Source organism: Carcharodon carcharias, chromosome 13, assembly GCF_017639515.1.
Source record: "Carcharodon carcharias isolate sCarCar2 chromosome 13, sCarCar2.pri, whole genome shotgun sequence".
NCBI classification, from domain to species: Eukaryota; Metazoa; Chordata; class Chondrichthyes; order Lamniformes; family Lamnidae; genus Carcharodon; species Carcharodon carcharias.
In genome coordinates, this window is record NC_054479.1 from 103,762,815 (window position 1) to 103,776,726 (window position 13,912).

General features: G+C 37.6%; 1 protein-coding gene across 15 annotated transcripts in view; it reads right to left on the bottom strand.

Moving 5' to 3' along the window:
* The window catches only part of anks1b (ankyrin repeat and sterile alpha motif domain containing 1B), an 865,501-nt gene that overhangs the window by 70,488 nt on the left and 781,101 nt on the right, over positions 1-13,912 (bottom strand). For all 15 annotated transcript variants that reach the window (XM_041202975.1, XM_041202978.1, XM_041202973.1 and 12 more), the window contains one exon: positions 2,325-2,423. In XM_041202975.1, the coding sequence (XP_041058909.1) occupies positions 2,325-2,423 (99 nt within the window). The remainder of the gene's footprint in view (positions 1-2,324; positions 2,424-13,912) is intronic.

A 13,912-nucleotide genomic window follows, 5' to 3' on the forward strand; every position in this document is an offset into this window, starting at 1 on the left:
TAATACATTTAACCTAGTCATTACAGTTGAAGAATCATCTGCTCATTACTAGTCCTTTATAAAAATATTACTGTAAGAAGTAAGTGGAATGTCTATCTTGTATTTATTTTGTGAACCATATTAACTTTTAAATTGCCAGAGGAGTGTTGAAATGATGGACTACCAGGGCCAGAATATTTCAAACTCTTTTTTTCAACCTTAGAAGCCGTGATAGTGTCTCAAATACCAACATCTAAACACACATATATATGTGTATTTTGGGATAGTTTATTACTGCATTATCAATCTGACATTACAAATTAAACACTTGAAATAATATTTCAGATGATTAAACGCTGTTACTTTTTATTCAATTGTCTCCACATTTTGCCTTTTTCCCTTTCCCCCATTTTCTCTCATCTACTTCTGTCACCATCCAATCTGGAGATGGAACAATCAGAAAAAATGTTGTTGATTGACTAACAATTGATTTTAAAGACTAACTTTTTATACAATCAAATCCTAAAAGTGTAGAAATTGATCATTTGCATCACAGAACTGATCAGTGCAACATTTAGGTAGGATCACTCTAGTATCTATTAAAAAGGATTTCGGAGTATAATTTAAACTAACTAAAGCTATGAGGCAAGTGAGACTAGCAGAGAACCAACATGGACATGACAGGTCTTTCTGTACTGTAACCATTCTAAAAAGGTTGGCACTTTTACTGTCATAAGGAAAATGGTGTGACTTGAGGAAATATCACTCAATGAAACAGAATAGACATTATTGGGAGCTTATCCTAAATTTATTTACGATAGCTCATTTCCTTGTCATAATTTAATAAGTTTTACCATCTGTCATCATGTTAAAACTTGTCGTAAGTTCTTTGAGCCAGCTTATTTGATCTAAGCTGGCCATTAACGCATTTGTAATTATTTTGGTTTCACACTACTTCATATAAACTCATTCCTGGATTGCTGACTGTTACCAGTGCCTATAACCACTGCTGCCAAGAAGTGATTTAACATGAGCGAAGAACTGTCCATTAATAATTTATATATGTACCTCTTGACAGAGGATATTAAATGACTTGTATCTCCTAATTATACAGCACAAATGCATTTAGATAGATTTGCATCTCAAATTGAACTGATTCATTGTTAAATGAATTGGTTCAAGTCATACACAGTTTTAATATTTACATATAGTACATACATTTTTAAAACAACACATTAGAACAATGAATTATCTGTCCGCAAGAACGACCCAAACCTCCCTGTCACTTGCCATTTTAACACTCCACCCTGCTCTCTTGCCCACATGTCTGTCCTTGGCTTGCTGCATTGTTCCAGTGAAGCCCAACGCAAACTGGAGGAACAGCACCTCATCTTCCGACTAGGCACTTTACAGCCTTCTGGACTGAATATTGAATTCAACAACTTTAGGTCTTGAGCTCCCTCCTCCATCCCCACCCCCTTTCTGTTTCTTCCCCCTTCCTTTTGTGTTTTCCAATAATTTATATAGCTTTTTCTTTTCCCACCTATTTCCATTATTTTTAAATCTTTTATGCCCCCCCCCACCCCCACTAGAGCTATACCTTGAGTGCCCTACCATCCATTCTTAATTAGCACATTCGTTTAGATAATATCAACTTCAACAGCTCTGTTTTTTTGTTGCTTTGTCTGTGACATCTTTTGATGATCTGCTCCTATCACTGCTTGCTTGTCCCTACAACAACACCCCCAACACCCCCCCTCCACTTCTCTCCCAGCGCCCCCCCCAACCTTAAACCAGCTTATATTTCACCCCTCTCATTGTAAAGACAAATCAGTTCTGTTGAAGGGTCATGAGGACTCGAAACGTCAACTCTTTTCTTCTCCGCCAATGCTGCCAGACCTGCTGAGTTTTTCCAGGTAATTCTGTTTTTGTTTTGGATTTCCAGCATCCGCAGTTTTTTGTAATTATCAATTATACCCCTTACTGAAACAAAACTAAAAAAAACAGAATAAACTAGTCATGCCTAATCTAGTCATTTGTAATTCCATTTCCACAAAAAAGTGACTGGATAACTTAGCACAGGACTTGAATAATTTCTCTCTGTGCTTGTTATGGAGTTGGTATAATGGAAAAGGTAGTTCTCACTGAATGAAGTAGAGCAAAATGCTTATATATGTTCTACCTGGTCAAGATCACAGAGGTGGGAGATTTCACACAAGCTGTGTAATGAACATGAGAACACAAAACTCAAATTAATTGGATATTTCCAATCTGAATTAGTTCTCCACATGATTTAATGTAATTTCAGGAAGTTTTCCCCTCGTAGACATCATACCATGACTTACCCGAGGTAGGCCACGAACTGCCTGGAGGATTCGTTGTCTATGTGAAGAGTTAAGGATGCCTATTTCCAACAAATCCTGATCTTCCACTACGTTGCTTCCCTAGAAAGAAAAACAAAAAAAGAGAAAAATTATATGATTCCCACAATCCAAAAGTGATTGCAATGATCTGATAAACATCTTCACTGTATGCACAGGAGCAGCATTCTATAGCAGCAGGTAAACTGTGGCTATCAAATAGTTACATTGTGCCATGAAATATCTCTGTGTTTGCTGAAAGTTCTTTGAAGTTTACTTGCTTAGACATCAATAGGGTTTGGGATCAAAGAATGAAACCTATTGTAAACAAAATAAAGGAAGCAGATGTAGCAAACTGGCTTTCCACAGACCTTATTGATTCTATGCACAAAGAAGAAGACAGTTCCTTTTACCCTGAAACAGTCAGTTCCTCGAAGTTTACAACTATGGTCAATAGTACACAGCATGACACAACCATCCAGTAGTTCAGCTGTAGTGCCATTCTGTTAACATATGTTTCTTTTATTAAAATGCCACCTCTGCCCTGGGAAGGGGCCTTAAACCATATTTTTTGCAGAAATTAAATGCCAATATTTGGCTAATTATTCTAAACAAAGTTAGTGCTGCATGCATATATATTCATTCCATGGTGTCATTTCTACAGATATTCACAGATTACTGTAGGATAAGTAAATCTTTTTAACTGTTTGTATTTTTATACTGTGTGTGTGTTATGAATTCCTTTTTATATGCATTTTGTATTTTGTCTGAATTCCTGGCAGATGAAGGGTTAATTTTAGGTGTGTGAGGACGTATATTCTATTTAAATTGGGTTAGATTGAAGTTACACTGTAACAAGGATTCATGTTGTGAACTGATAGCGTAAATAGAAAAGGGAAGTAGGGACAGATGTGCCATGGGAATTTTTACACCCACCTGAGGGAGCAGACAGGACCATAGTTTAATGCCTCCTCTGAAAGTCAGCGGTTCTGAGGGCGCATCACTTCCTCAGTGCAGTGCTGGAATGGCGGCCTAGAGTTTTGTGCTCAAGTTCTGGAATAGAACTTGAACTCAGAATCAAGTGTGCTACCAATTGAGACATAGTTGACATGGCCTAGTCACCTACTTACTGTTTTACATACCATTGGATGAAGGGCGGGATTTAAAGCAACATAGATTTTTGATTTGAACACTAGTATTATACCTTGGGCCTGAAAAGAGTAGATGGATTTTCATGATCCATATGGTGGATGGCTGTTGTTTTGCTATAATTTTTTTCAGCTTTATCAAATGTAAATAATGTAATCTTCAATTCATATTGAAAAATAAAACGTGTCCAGGGGTAGTGCAAAACTGGTGATAACAAATTGACAGTCCATTGGCTTTCCATTGAAGTCAAATGAAGAAGAAAGTTGGGCTTTTAAATTTTAATATTGTTGTACAAATTCAACATCCTTAGAATATTGAGGATTCATTATTACCCATCTTCCACAATTGTCCAAAGTGAATTTATATTCTCCACTGATTGTAATGTTAGATTGATATTTGGAATTTACCATTGGTTACCATCTGAGGTCAGGAAGAATTTTTTCATAATCTCTTGTTCTTGAAATGTTCACACTTCCCTCAGTGCATAAGCTTAAATTAAAATATACAGCGAACAGGGTGTATTGAAAGGAGCAGATTCAGAGTGCTGAATAGTCATATCCACTTTCACTCTTATATCGTTAAAAACGTAATAACTCTTAACCCTGTCTAGTATCACTGCCAACATTTGCAGTACTCATGTGAAACTAAAATATTAAAATTTGCATACATGAAGAAAGTAACATCATTCAGCATTCCAGAATTCACCTAGATGCATACTGGATACTTTACCATAGAGCATCTTACGAGTGAAATTCCATTGTGCATTCACTTCTGTAAAGGATCATCATAACTCATTGTTCCTCGGTTGTGGATCTTTCACAATTATGAAGTAACTGTCATAACTCAGATCAACTGTCAACTAATTATTATCTGGAGAATTTGATATCAGGAGGTGTTAATGGTCTTTGATGTTAGTTTCAGAGAAAGCATAGGCAGCACACTGGCCCTTCTAATGCTTCAACATGAGAATTACTATCAGCTCGGCTGAGTGGTAGTTCTCTTGCCTCTGAATAAGGCCTGTTAAGACCATCCCTACCCTAGAAGCTCCAGCATTAACATTAGCTAGATGTTTCACCATTACTGGGTGAGTACTCCATTGTCAGAGGTGCTGTTTTGCCAATGAGATGTTAAATTAAGATCCAGTGTGCTTGTTCAAGTATACATAAAGGTTCCTGTGGCATTATTTGGAGAACAGCAGGGGAGATTTCCTGGTTGACAGCCAACATTTATCCCTTGGCAAACGGCATCAAAAAACTTGACTGGCCTTTTGCCTCATTATAGCTTGTGGGATCTACATGAGCGCAAATAGACTGTGGTATTTCCCAAAGAAAATACCAGTTAGTACCCATCAAAATAATTAATTGGTCATGAAATACATTGGTAAAAGGTGCATTATTAATGCAATTCATTTATTCCTGATATTGCCATAACTCTATTATTGCCATACCTCTATTATTGCCATAATGGAAGGTATACATGCACCTAGTATGAGATGCCATTGCCAGTTGCTGTGCCTGTTACTGTCCTACTTCTGTGCATGATTCCTTTACATTTTGATCTCCTATTGAACTATCAGGTGCAATAATTCAGATATCATAAACCTCACACACTACTGAAATCTTTGGAGCTATGCAGCATGGAAATCTAGATTACTGTGTGCTATGCTTCATGATATTTCAATTGTGTATAATTTGTTTTGGAAAGTGCTTTGTTCTGCCTAATAATTTTGCTAATAGTTATCTTTTAACACAGTCAGCCACTAAATTATCACTAGCTGGATTTTTCCAAACCTGGGCATGACTGAATAAACCTATTATGCTAAGGGTCTATTGGAACAATATTTCCTCAGAAAATATTGAGATATAATAGATGAAGTCAGAACCCACATGGCAGCAACATTTAACCATGCAAAAAAAAAGACAGATCAGAACTACACATATTGGATATAATAAGAACAGACATTGATGGGCAGCTTTTCAATCAATACCAAGAATATTGATTTTTTAGTAATTAGTTTTACCTCCAAGGAACCACAACTCATGACTTTTTCTCCAGCCTCACAACCCTCTGATACATCTGTGTTCTTCTAATACTGACATGTTGTGCTTTCCAAATTGGTCCACCAATGATGGCCGTGCCTTCAGCTGCCTAGTAAAAGCTCTGGAATTCCCTCCTTACACCTCTGCACCTCTCTGCCTCACCTCCTTCATTTAAGACACTTCTTAAAACATACCTCTTTGACCAACCTTGTGGTTCCCTGTCCCAATATCTCCTATGTGTTTCAGTGTCATTTGTTTTATAGTGCTCCTGTGAAGCACCTTGGGACATTTCATTATGTTAAAGGTGCAATATAAGTGTAAGTTGTTGTTATTTAGACATATCAAACATAGTGTAGATAAACAGGCCTATTCTGGCATTAAAGAATTAATTGACAAGATATCTTTAAATGAATTGAATTTTAAGTATTTTCATGACTCCTACAATGATTATATGTCTCACCTTTGCTTTGAAGCCAAATTATAGCCGTCATTCACTGTTGAATTCAAAAGCATTTCCTTAAAGTGCTCCCCATCAAAACTCAATACCCATTTCAGGACCAGGTCAATTTTGTAAAGGGTCTTGTTTGCAGAACCCCGATGGAAAAAAAACACACAAGCGAATTCCTTCTTTCTGCTCACAGCCAGACACACTATATTAACTTTCTCTGTCATTTAAAAAGGATTTGACAATTAATGCTTATTAAGTAGTTGAACAGCAGAGAGGCCATTCTCCAGTCTCATCTCAAACAGAGATTAACATGTTCGAGTAAGCTTATTTTAGGTATTCTTCCAGCCCGCAGTAAACAAATTAAAGTGATCAAATGAGTACAGCCACAAGCTCTCATAAATAAATATTAACATAAAAGATGTTTTTAGGAAATGAGTTGGCATATGTAGGTTACACTCAAAAATATACAAGATAATAAAAACGTAAGCATATTAAGAAAACTGAAAAATAGCAAATTTATTTATTTTTTAAAAAAGGGGTTAGTCAAAACATAAAATTACAGACATGCAAGCATTACTTTGACTATGGCAAAATTATTTGAAGCTATGATGAAGGATAGTATAAAACATCACCTTAGAACAAGAGCTAGTTAGGCATGGCCAACTCAGATTTAGGAGTGTGTCATGCATAGTTAGTTAACTGAATTTCATTGAGAGATTATGTACCTAATGGATAGAGGTAACGCAATGAATGTTGCACACCTGGATTTCAGAAAGACATTTGAGGCTGTCATACATTTTGGAAAAACTGCATATTTTTTAGATCCATGGGACTGATGGCAGAGAAATGGTAGATACAATTTAATATGGTTAACTGTAAAACTTAGAGATGAGACAGAAGAAAGGAAAGCGTGGATTATGTTCTAAATGCGAATATTCTTTTGGTATTGCAGCAAGTTCAAGATTTTTAATACTGTGGATGCTGGATATCTGAAACAAAAACAGAAAATGCTGGGAAAACTCAGCAGGTCTGGCAGCATCTGTGGAGAGAAAAATGGAGTTAACGTTTCAAGTCCAATATGACTCTTCTTCAGAAGTTCCAAAGAAGAGTCACATGGACTTGAAACATTAACCCTGTTTCTCTCTCCACAGATTCTGCCAGACCTGTTGAGTTTTTCCAGCACTTTCTGTTTTTATTAAAGATTATTGGTGTTTTAGTGATCAGGTCTCTAAAACAATTGCTTTTCGAACTACATATCAGCAAACAGAATATTGGAATGTGTAACATGGGGTATAACTTATAAATCAAAAGAGATAATTTTAAAATTGCATTTGGCCTCAGTGAGACCACTTCCGGAGTATCACATGGAATTGTAGATGCCCTATTTTAGAAAGGCTATTAAGTTATTGTCACCGATAAAAATGAGGCATACTAGATTAGCTCCAGAACAGAGCTATCAGAAGAGGTTAACTACCCTGAGATGGTTCTCCCTGCCAGATTAAGGTGCGATTTGATGTCTGTAATTAAGATTGAGGGGTTTACAGAATGTGGAATCAGATTAGTTTTTCTATGTTGTAGCTAGAATTGTATATCATAGCTTTGAAACAAAGATGGCAAAATAAGATGGTAAATTCAAGATTCTGTTCAGTTAAACAGTGATAAATATATGGAACCGATTACCAGCAATACAGATATGATTCAAACTTGATAGATTTAGATTTGCCATAGGAACATTTCGTAGGATGTTGGTTAAGCCCGATACAATAACGTCTGAAAGTTCTGATACTGAACTACTAAGACTGAAGTAGGGTCTTTTCAAGACCCTTTCACGGTTCCAGGGTGTTCAAATGTGAAGCGAGTCTAGTATGTTTAAAAGGGAGTTACTCATCAAGTTTGTTGAGAACTCAATCAAATGCTGCTAATACTCATGCTGTGTAGTGAATACAAACTCTAAATAGTTAGCTCACCAAATACTGTGATTAGCACAATAATTGAGACAACTGTTTTTTCTACATGGGGACTATTTTACAGATGCATGGCTGAACATACTGATGCTTCCTTGCAAGCTTGTTTTTTTTTCTTTTTAATCAAAAGGCTGATGAAGAAATAATAATTTAAAGTCTAACGAAGATCTATTAAGAGTTTGAAACTTTATAATGTTATATCCTAGGTGATTCAATAACACCTAAAAGTGCAAAAGCAGATCATTTCAAGCCCAACCATTACAAAAAATAAAAATGTCAGGGAAAGGGAAATGCATGTATCTTGGTACACCATCTGAATTGGCCAAAATGTTTGGTATTTATAGGATTATGATATTTCTTACCATGCTGTCAATTGTTTGTATTGTAATTCCAAATGGGTTTCTCTCATTACCCACTAAGAGAAAAGGAAAGGAAATGAAATAACTTTCTTAGTCACTCAGCATGGGGGTGTGGGGGGAAGAAAGGGAGATAGAATAGCCTCTTTAATCAGTTAGGACACGGAAAGGGAGAAGAAAAATCTCTTCAATCACTCAACAAAGGGTAGGGGTGAGGGAGAGAAAATTGCCTCTTTACTCACTCAGGTTGAGGGAATAATCTAATTTATTGGACAAAGCGGATCAGGCAATAATTAACACACCACTTGAATAGAACCTTTCAGGCAACTGTGCCACACTGGCATCAGCAGTGAAACAATTTTCAACTGTGCCAGACTTCATGCTAGTTCCAAACATAAATTGGGATTATCATCTTCTTCAAAAGTTCTTCAGTTTACTTCTGAATATCTTAAAATGGACACCATTCTAGCTGCTGCAGAATTTTATTATTGTTAAGACTATGGAAGAGTTTCATTCTTCAAAGATTTGTGGAGCCCCCTGACTTGGCATGTTCCATGAGTAATCTTTAATCCTTCATGGTACATTCAACAGATAGTACTGTCATACTATTTCATTCTTCTGTTGTGTGGATGCCCATGTACAAAGTCATAAATCTTTTTTATGGGACGGGACTAAACAAAATTTTAGCATAATCAAGTGATTACTAGAGCCAAAAGCAAAAGTCTAAAGCATAATTATTGGCACTCTCTTATATAGCATCGCAAATTGCTCAACAGATTTCCTATAATTTCCCCATGATTACAGAACACTTCCCCATGTTTGTAATCATGTCAAAATTACAAGTACCACTACAGTTAACTACGTCTTAAAAGATGAACAAATATAATTCTCGTACGCATAATTTCTTGGAGGATGCATCCTTGCCTTGAAGTTTCTACGATTCTTCAAAAGCAGGGCCTCACTGATGAAAGATTTTTATTCAATATGAATTAAAACCAAGTTACCTTAATTTTAGAATAAAATCAATTTTGGGATTTGGGTGGCACTGGCAAGCTCAACATTTATTGCCAATCTTAGTTTCCCTTGAAAAGGTGGTTAGCCTTTTACTTGAACTGTTGCAGTTTGTGTGGTGGACGTACCCCCACAGTTCCAGTGTTTGATGCAATGACACTGAAGGAATGGTAATATATGTCCAAACCTCAATGATGTGGGACTTGGAGGCGATGGTATTTCCAGGCATCTGCTACCCTTGTCCTTCTAAGTGGTGGAAGATATCGGCTTGGAAAGAGTTGATGTAGAAGCCTCGTTGAGCTGCTGAAGTGCATCCCATTGACAGCAGACACTGCAGCCATGGTGCATCATTGGTGGAGGAAATGGATGTTTAGGTGGTGGATGGGCTGCTCATCAAGTGGGCTGCTTTGGCCTGGATGGTGTCTAATCTACATATTGTTCTGTTGAAGGCAAGTGGAGCACATTTCATCACAATTCTGACTTGCGCCTTGTAGATGGTGAAGAGGCTTTGGGGAGTCAGGTGGTGAGCCATTCACCACAGGGTACCCAACTTCTGACCTGCTCTAGTACCTGTGGCATTTAGGTAGCTTGTGCAGTTGAATTTCTGGTCAATGGCAACCCCAGGATATTGAGGGGGATGCTAATGCCAATGAATGTCATGGGGAGGAGGTACTTTGTTCTCTCTTGTTCAAGGTATTAATTGCTTGCAACGTGGATGTTGTGCAGGTATTGCTGCATGCAAGTATGGACTGCTTTGTTATTTGAGGAATTGTGAATGGAGCTGAACACTGCATAATTATCAGGGAGTAGCCCCACTTCTGACCTTATGATGGAGGGAAAATCACGCAACTGAAGATAGTTGGGTTTAGGACCCTGATCTGAGAAACTCCTGCTTGTTCTATTCCAGATAGCTAGATAGTGAAAGATAGAACTGCAGCTTAATCTATACACTTAAAAGCTTTTATCTACAGAAGTACACATTACAAACATGCACCTCACCACCAACTTCTCAAGGTTAGTTAGGGATGGGTAATAAATGCTGGCCCAGCTCGCTAAGCCCACATCCCGTGAATTAATTTTAAAAAAGGCTATATATAGGAGCATAAGTGAACCTCAGTAATGACTACCTCCTATTAAATTCTCAGTTAAAATACAATTACCACTGTTGCAATGACATGGGACTGAGATGATTGGCTCCAATGATCATAACCATTTTCATATATGCTGACTCCAGGCACTGGAGAGTTTTCCTCTTTAACATAATTGATTTCAGTTTTACTAGGGATCCTTGGTGCTACACTGGGTTGAATGCTGCCTTGAAGTCAAGGGCAGTTACTGTTGCTCACCTCTGGAATTCAGCTCTTTTGCCCATGTTTGGACCAAGGCTGTAATTAGGTCTGGAGCTGAATGGTCCTTGTAGAACACAAACTGAGCATCAGTAGGCAAGTTATTGGTAATTAAGTGCCGCTTGATAGCACTGTCAATGATATCTGATGATAGGCTGATTAAATGGTAATTGGTTGGGTTGGATGTCCTGATTTTTCTGGACAGGACACAGCTGGGCAATTTTCTGCATTGTTGGCCAGATCCTAGTGTTGTAGCAATACTGGAACGGGGGATTGGCTAGTTCTGACGAATGAACTTAACCAGGGTTTCATCAGAAACTGTAGCCTTGTCATATCCAGTACACTCTGCTGTTTCTTGGTCTCACATGGAGCAAACTCAATTCACTGATCTCTATGTGGGAATTTCAAGAGGAGGCTATGGTATGATCCACACAGCACTTCTGGCTGAAGGTAGCCATGAACCCTTCAGCCTTGTCTATTGCACTCACATACGAGACTCTGCCATCACTGATGGAAATGTCCACAGGGTCTCCACCTCCCACTAATTGCTTAATTGTCAATTATTATCCACAACTGGATACAGCAGGGCTGCAGAGCTTTGACTTAATACATTTGTTGTGGGGTTATTTAGCTGTTTCTGCTGTCTAACATGCATGTAGTCCTCTGTTGTAACTTCAACAAGTTGGCATTTCATTCAGCTATGCCTGGTGCCACTCATAGTATGCTCTTCTAAACTCCTCATTGAATCAGGCTTGGCTATTTGGCTTGATGGTAATGGAAGAGTGAGTGGGACGCTGGTCTATAAGGTCCATATTGTAGTGGAATACAATCCTGATGCTGCTGATCCGTAGCATCTTAAGTTTGCTCAGTTGTGGGCTGTTAAATCTGTCCTTAATCTATTCCATTTAGCCCAATGGTCATGCCACATGATGGAGGATATCCCCAGTTGTAAAGATGGAATTTTATTTCCACAAAAACCATGTGTTGTCACTCCTCCCAATACTGTCATAGATAGATGCATCTGCAACAGCCAAGTTGGTGTGGACAAGATCAAGTAGGTTAGTCCTTTGTATAAAAACAAAAAAACTGCGGATGCTGGAAATCCAAAACAAAAACAGAATTACCTGGAAAAACTCAGCAGGTCTGGCAGCATCGGCGGAGAAGAAAAGAGTTGACGTTTCGAGTCCTCATGACCCTTCGACAGAACTAGAACAAGTTCTGTCGAAGGGTCATGAGGACTCGAAACGTCAACTCTTTTCTTCTCCGCCGATGCTGCCAGACCTGCTGAGTTTTTCCAGGTAATTCTGTTTTTGTTTTGGTAGTCCTTTGTATAGGTTGTTGACTTTCTGTGCAGTGAATTCACTCATCATTTCACTAAATTATATGCAATCTCAGCAAGAATGTAGGATTAAATATTTGCAATTCCCATTTTCCGATTAAAAATGAACATGCTCAATTCTGACTATTGAGAAGAACTGTTGCTAAGGTTAATGGTAGATAATGAATTAAAAAGAATAAAACAAAGAGTGACCTTGAAATGAGCTAGCAACATTTTGCTTCACTGTGATTATTTTCCCTCAGCATTAAGATAAAAAAATTCAAATAAAGGTAACTTTTAATAGATTGCTCACTACCATATTTTCTGATGTGGTGTTCATACCATGTATTATTTTGTTTGCAGCAAAAATCACTTTGTAATGTAGTATTTTCACATTTTTCTTTAGAGGCAATAAAACTTCTTATTCTTCCTGAACTGGCATAAAAGCTAACCTGCTTTTTCAAAGTATGAAAGAATCCTCCAATCTTTTTCTTGAGAGGGCATTGACAATTGAGTTCTGTATTTTTTTTATTTCTTTCAAATTGTTAAGCTTTCAGTACTGAGCTTCAAGCATTGAAGAAAGAAGGAAGTGGACCATCCTCAGAAGGAAAGATTGGTGCATTAGAAATGAAGAGACTGAGGTGAGAAAAGGCCATTTGGTTCTTCAAGAAAACTCTGTACATTCATTATCAATTTTCGCTAATGTAGTCTACACAAATCCTCCACCTGAGGGAGTACTCACTTGGAGAAACTCCAAGATAGCAAAGCTCAATAAATTACCATCCTTGAAGGTTTAACGAGCAAGACTCCCTAATATTATTCAAATGTTATATTAACTCCTTGAATGCTTAATAGTTGTTTCTAAAAAATGATACAGAACCTAATGTTTCCTGTGTCAAATGGTATTCTGATATTAATTCAACTCTCTCGAAGAATTAAATTTACATAGCATTACCTATTTTTGTGCATGTATTCAGCATTTCTACTCGTCTAGAAGGAATTTATTTTTGAGTCTCAAGGCTGGTTAATTTTGCCCTTGTGTTTTCTGGTTTTGCAGCTTATAGTTACAGATTCTATAGAATCCTGCAATTCAGAGATGATGGGGTTTTATTCTGTGAGTAATGACTGAATTTGCCAATTTTAATTGTCAAATGCTTGTGCTTTGTAAGCATGGGGAATTACATTATTTATTAGTCTTTTATCTTACGAATTGCTTTTACTAGCTAACCATCACTGGAATGCACGGCATATGGCATGATATTCCCAAATAGAATTAACAAAAATACTACAAACACAATTGCAAATGGATGTAGCAATGCAAAGATATCAATCAAAAGGAAGAGAAAAGTAATCAGGGTTGACTGGCGCCAACTGGTTTTGTACTTGGAACCGGAATGAGACGATTTATTTAGTAGTTAAATGGCTGCGTGGATCAACAGGGAAATCTCTGGATTATTATAGCACAGTTGAGTACTATTGTTGGTATTTGCTTTCATTCTACATTTTTGTATCATGTGCATTAATGTGTATGGTACACTTCCTGACTTGCACAATGATGAAGTGCCAGTCATGGCTCAGTTGGGTACCATTCTCACCTCTGAGTCATAAGGCTTTGAATTCAAGTCCCTCTCCAGGACTGTGCACAAAAATCAAGGCTGACCCTCGAGTGCAGGAGTGCTGCACTGTCACACACAGGTGCCACCTTTTGGATGAGATATTAAACCGGGATCCTTTCTGCCCTCTCAGAAGGGACGTAAAAAATTCCCATGGCATTATTTCAAAGAATAGCAGGGGAGTTATTCCTGGTGTCCTGGCCAATATTTATCCCTCAATCAACATCACAAAATCAGATTATCTGGTCATTATCACATTGCTGTTTGTGGGAGCAAATTGGCTGCCGGGTTTCCGACATTAAAACAGTGACTCCAGTTTGAAAGTTCTT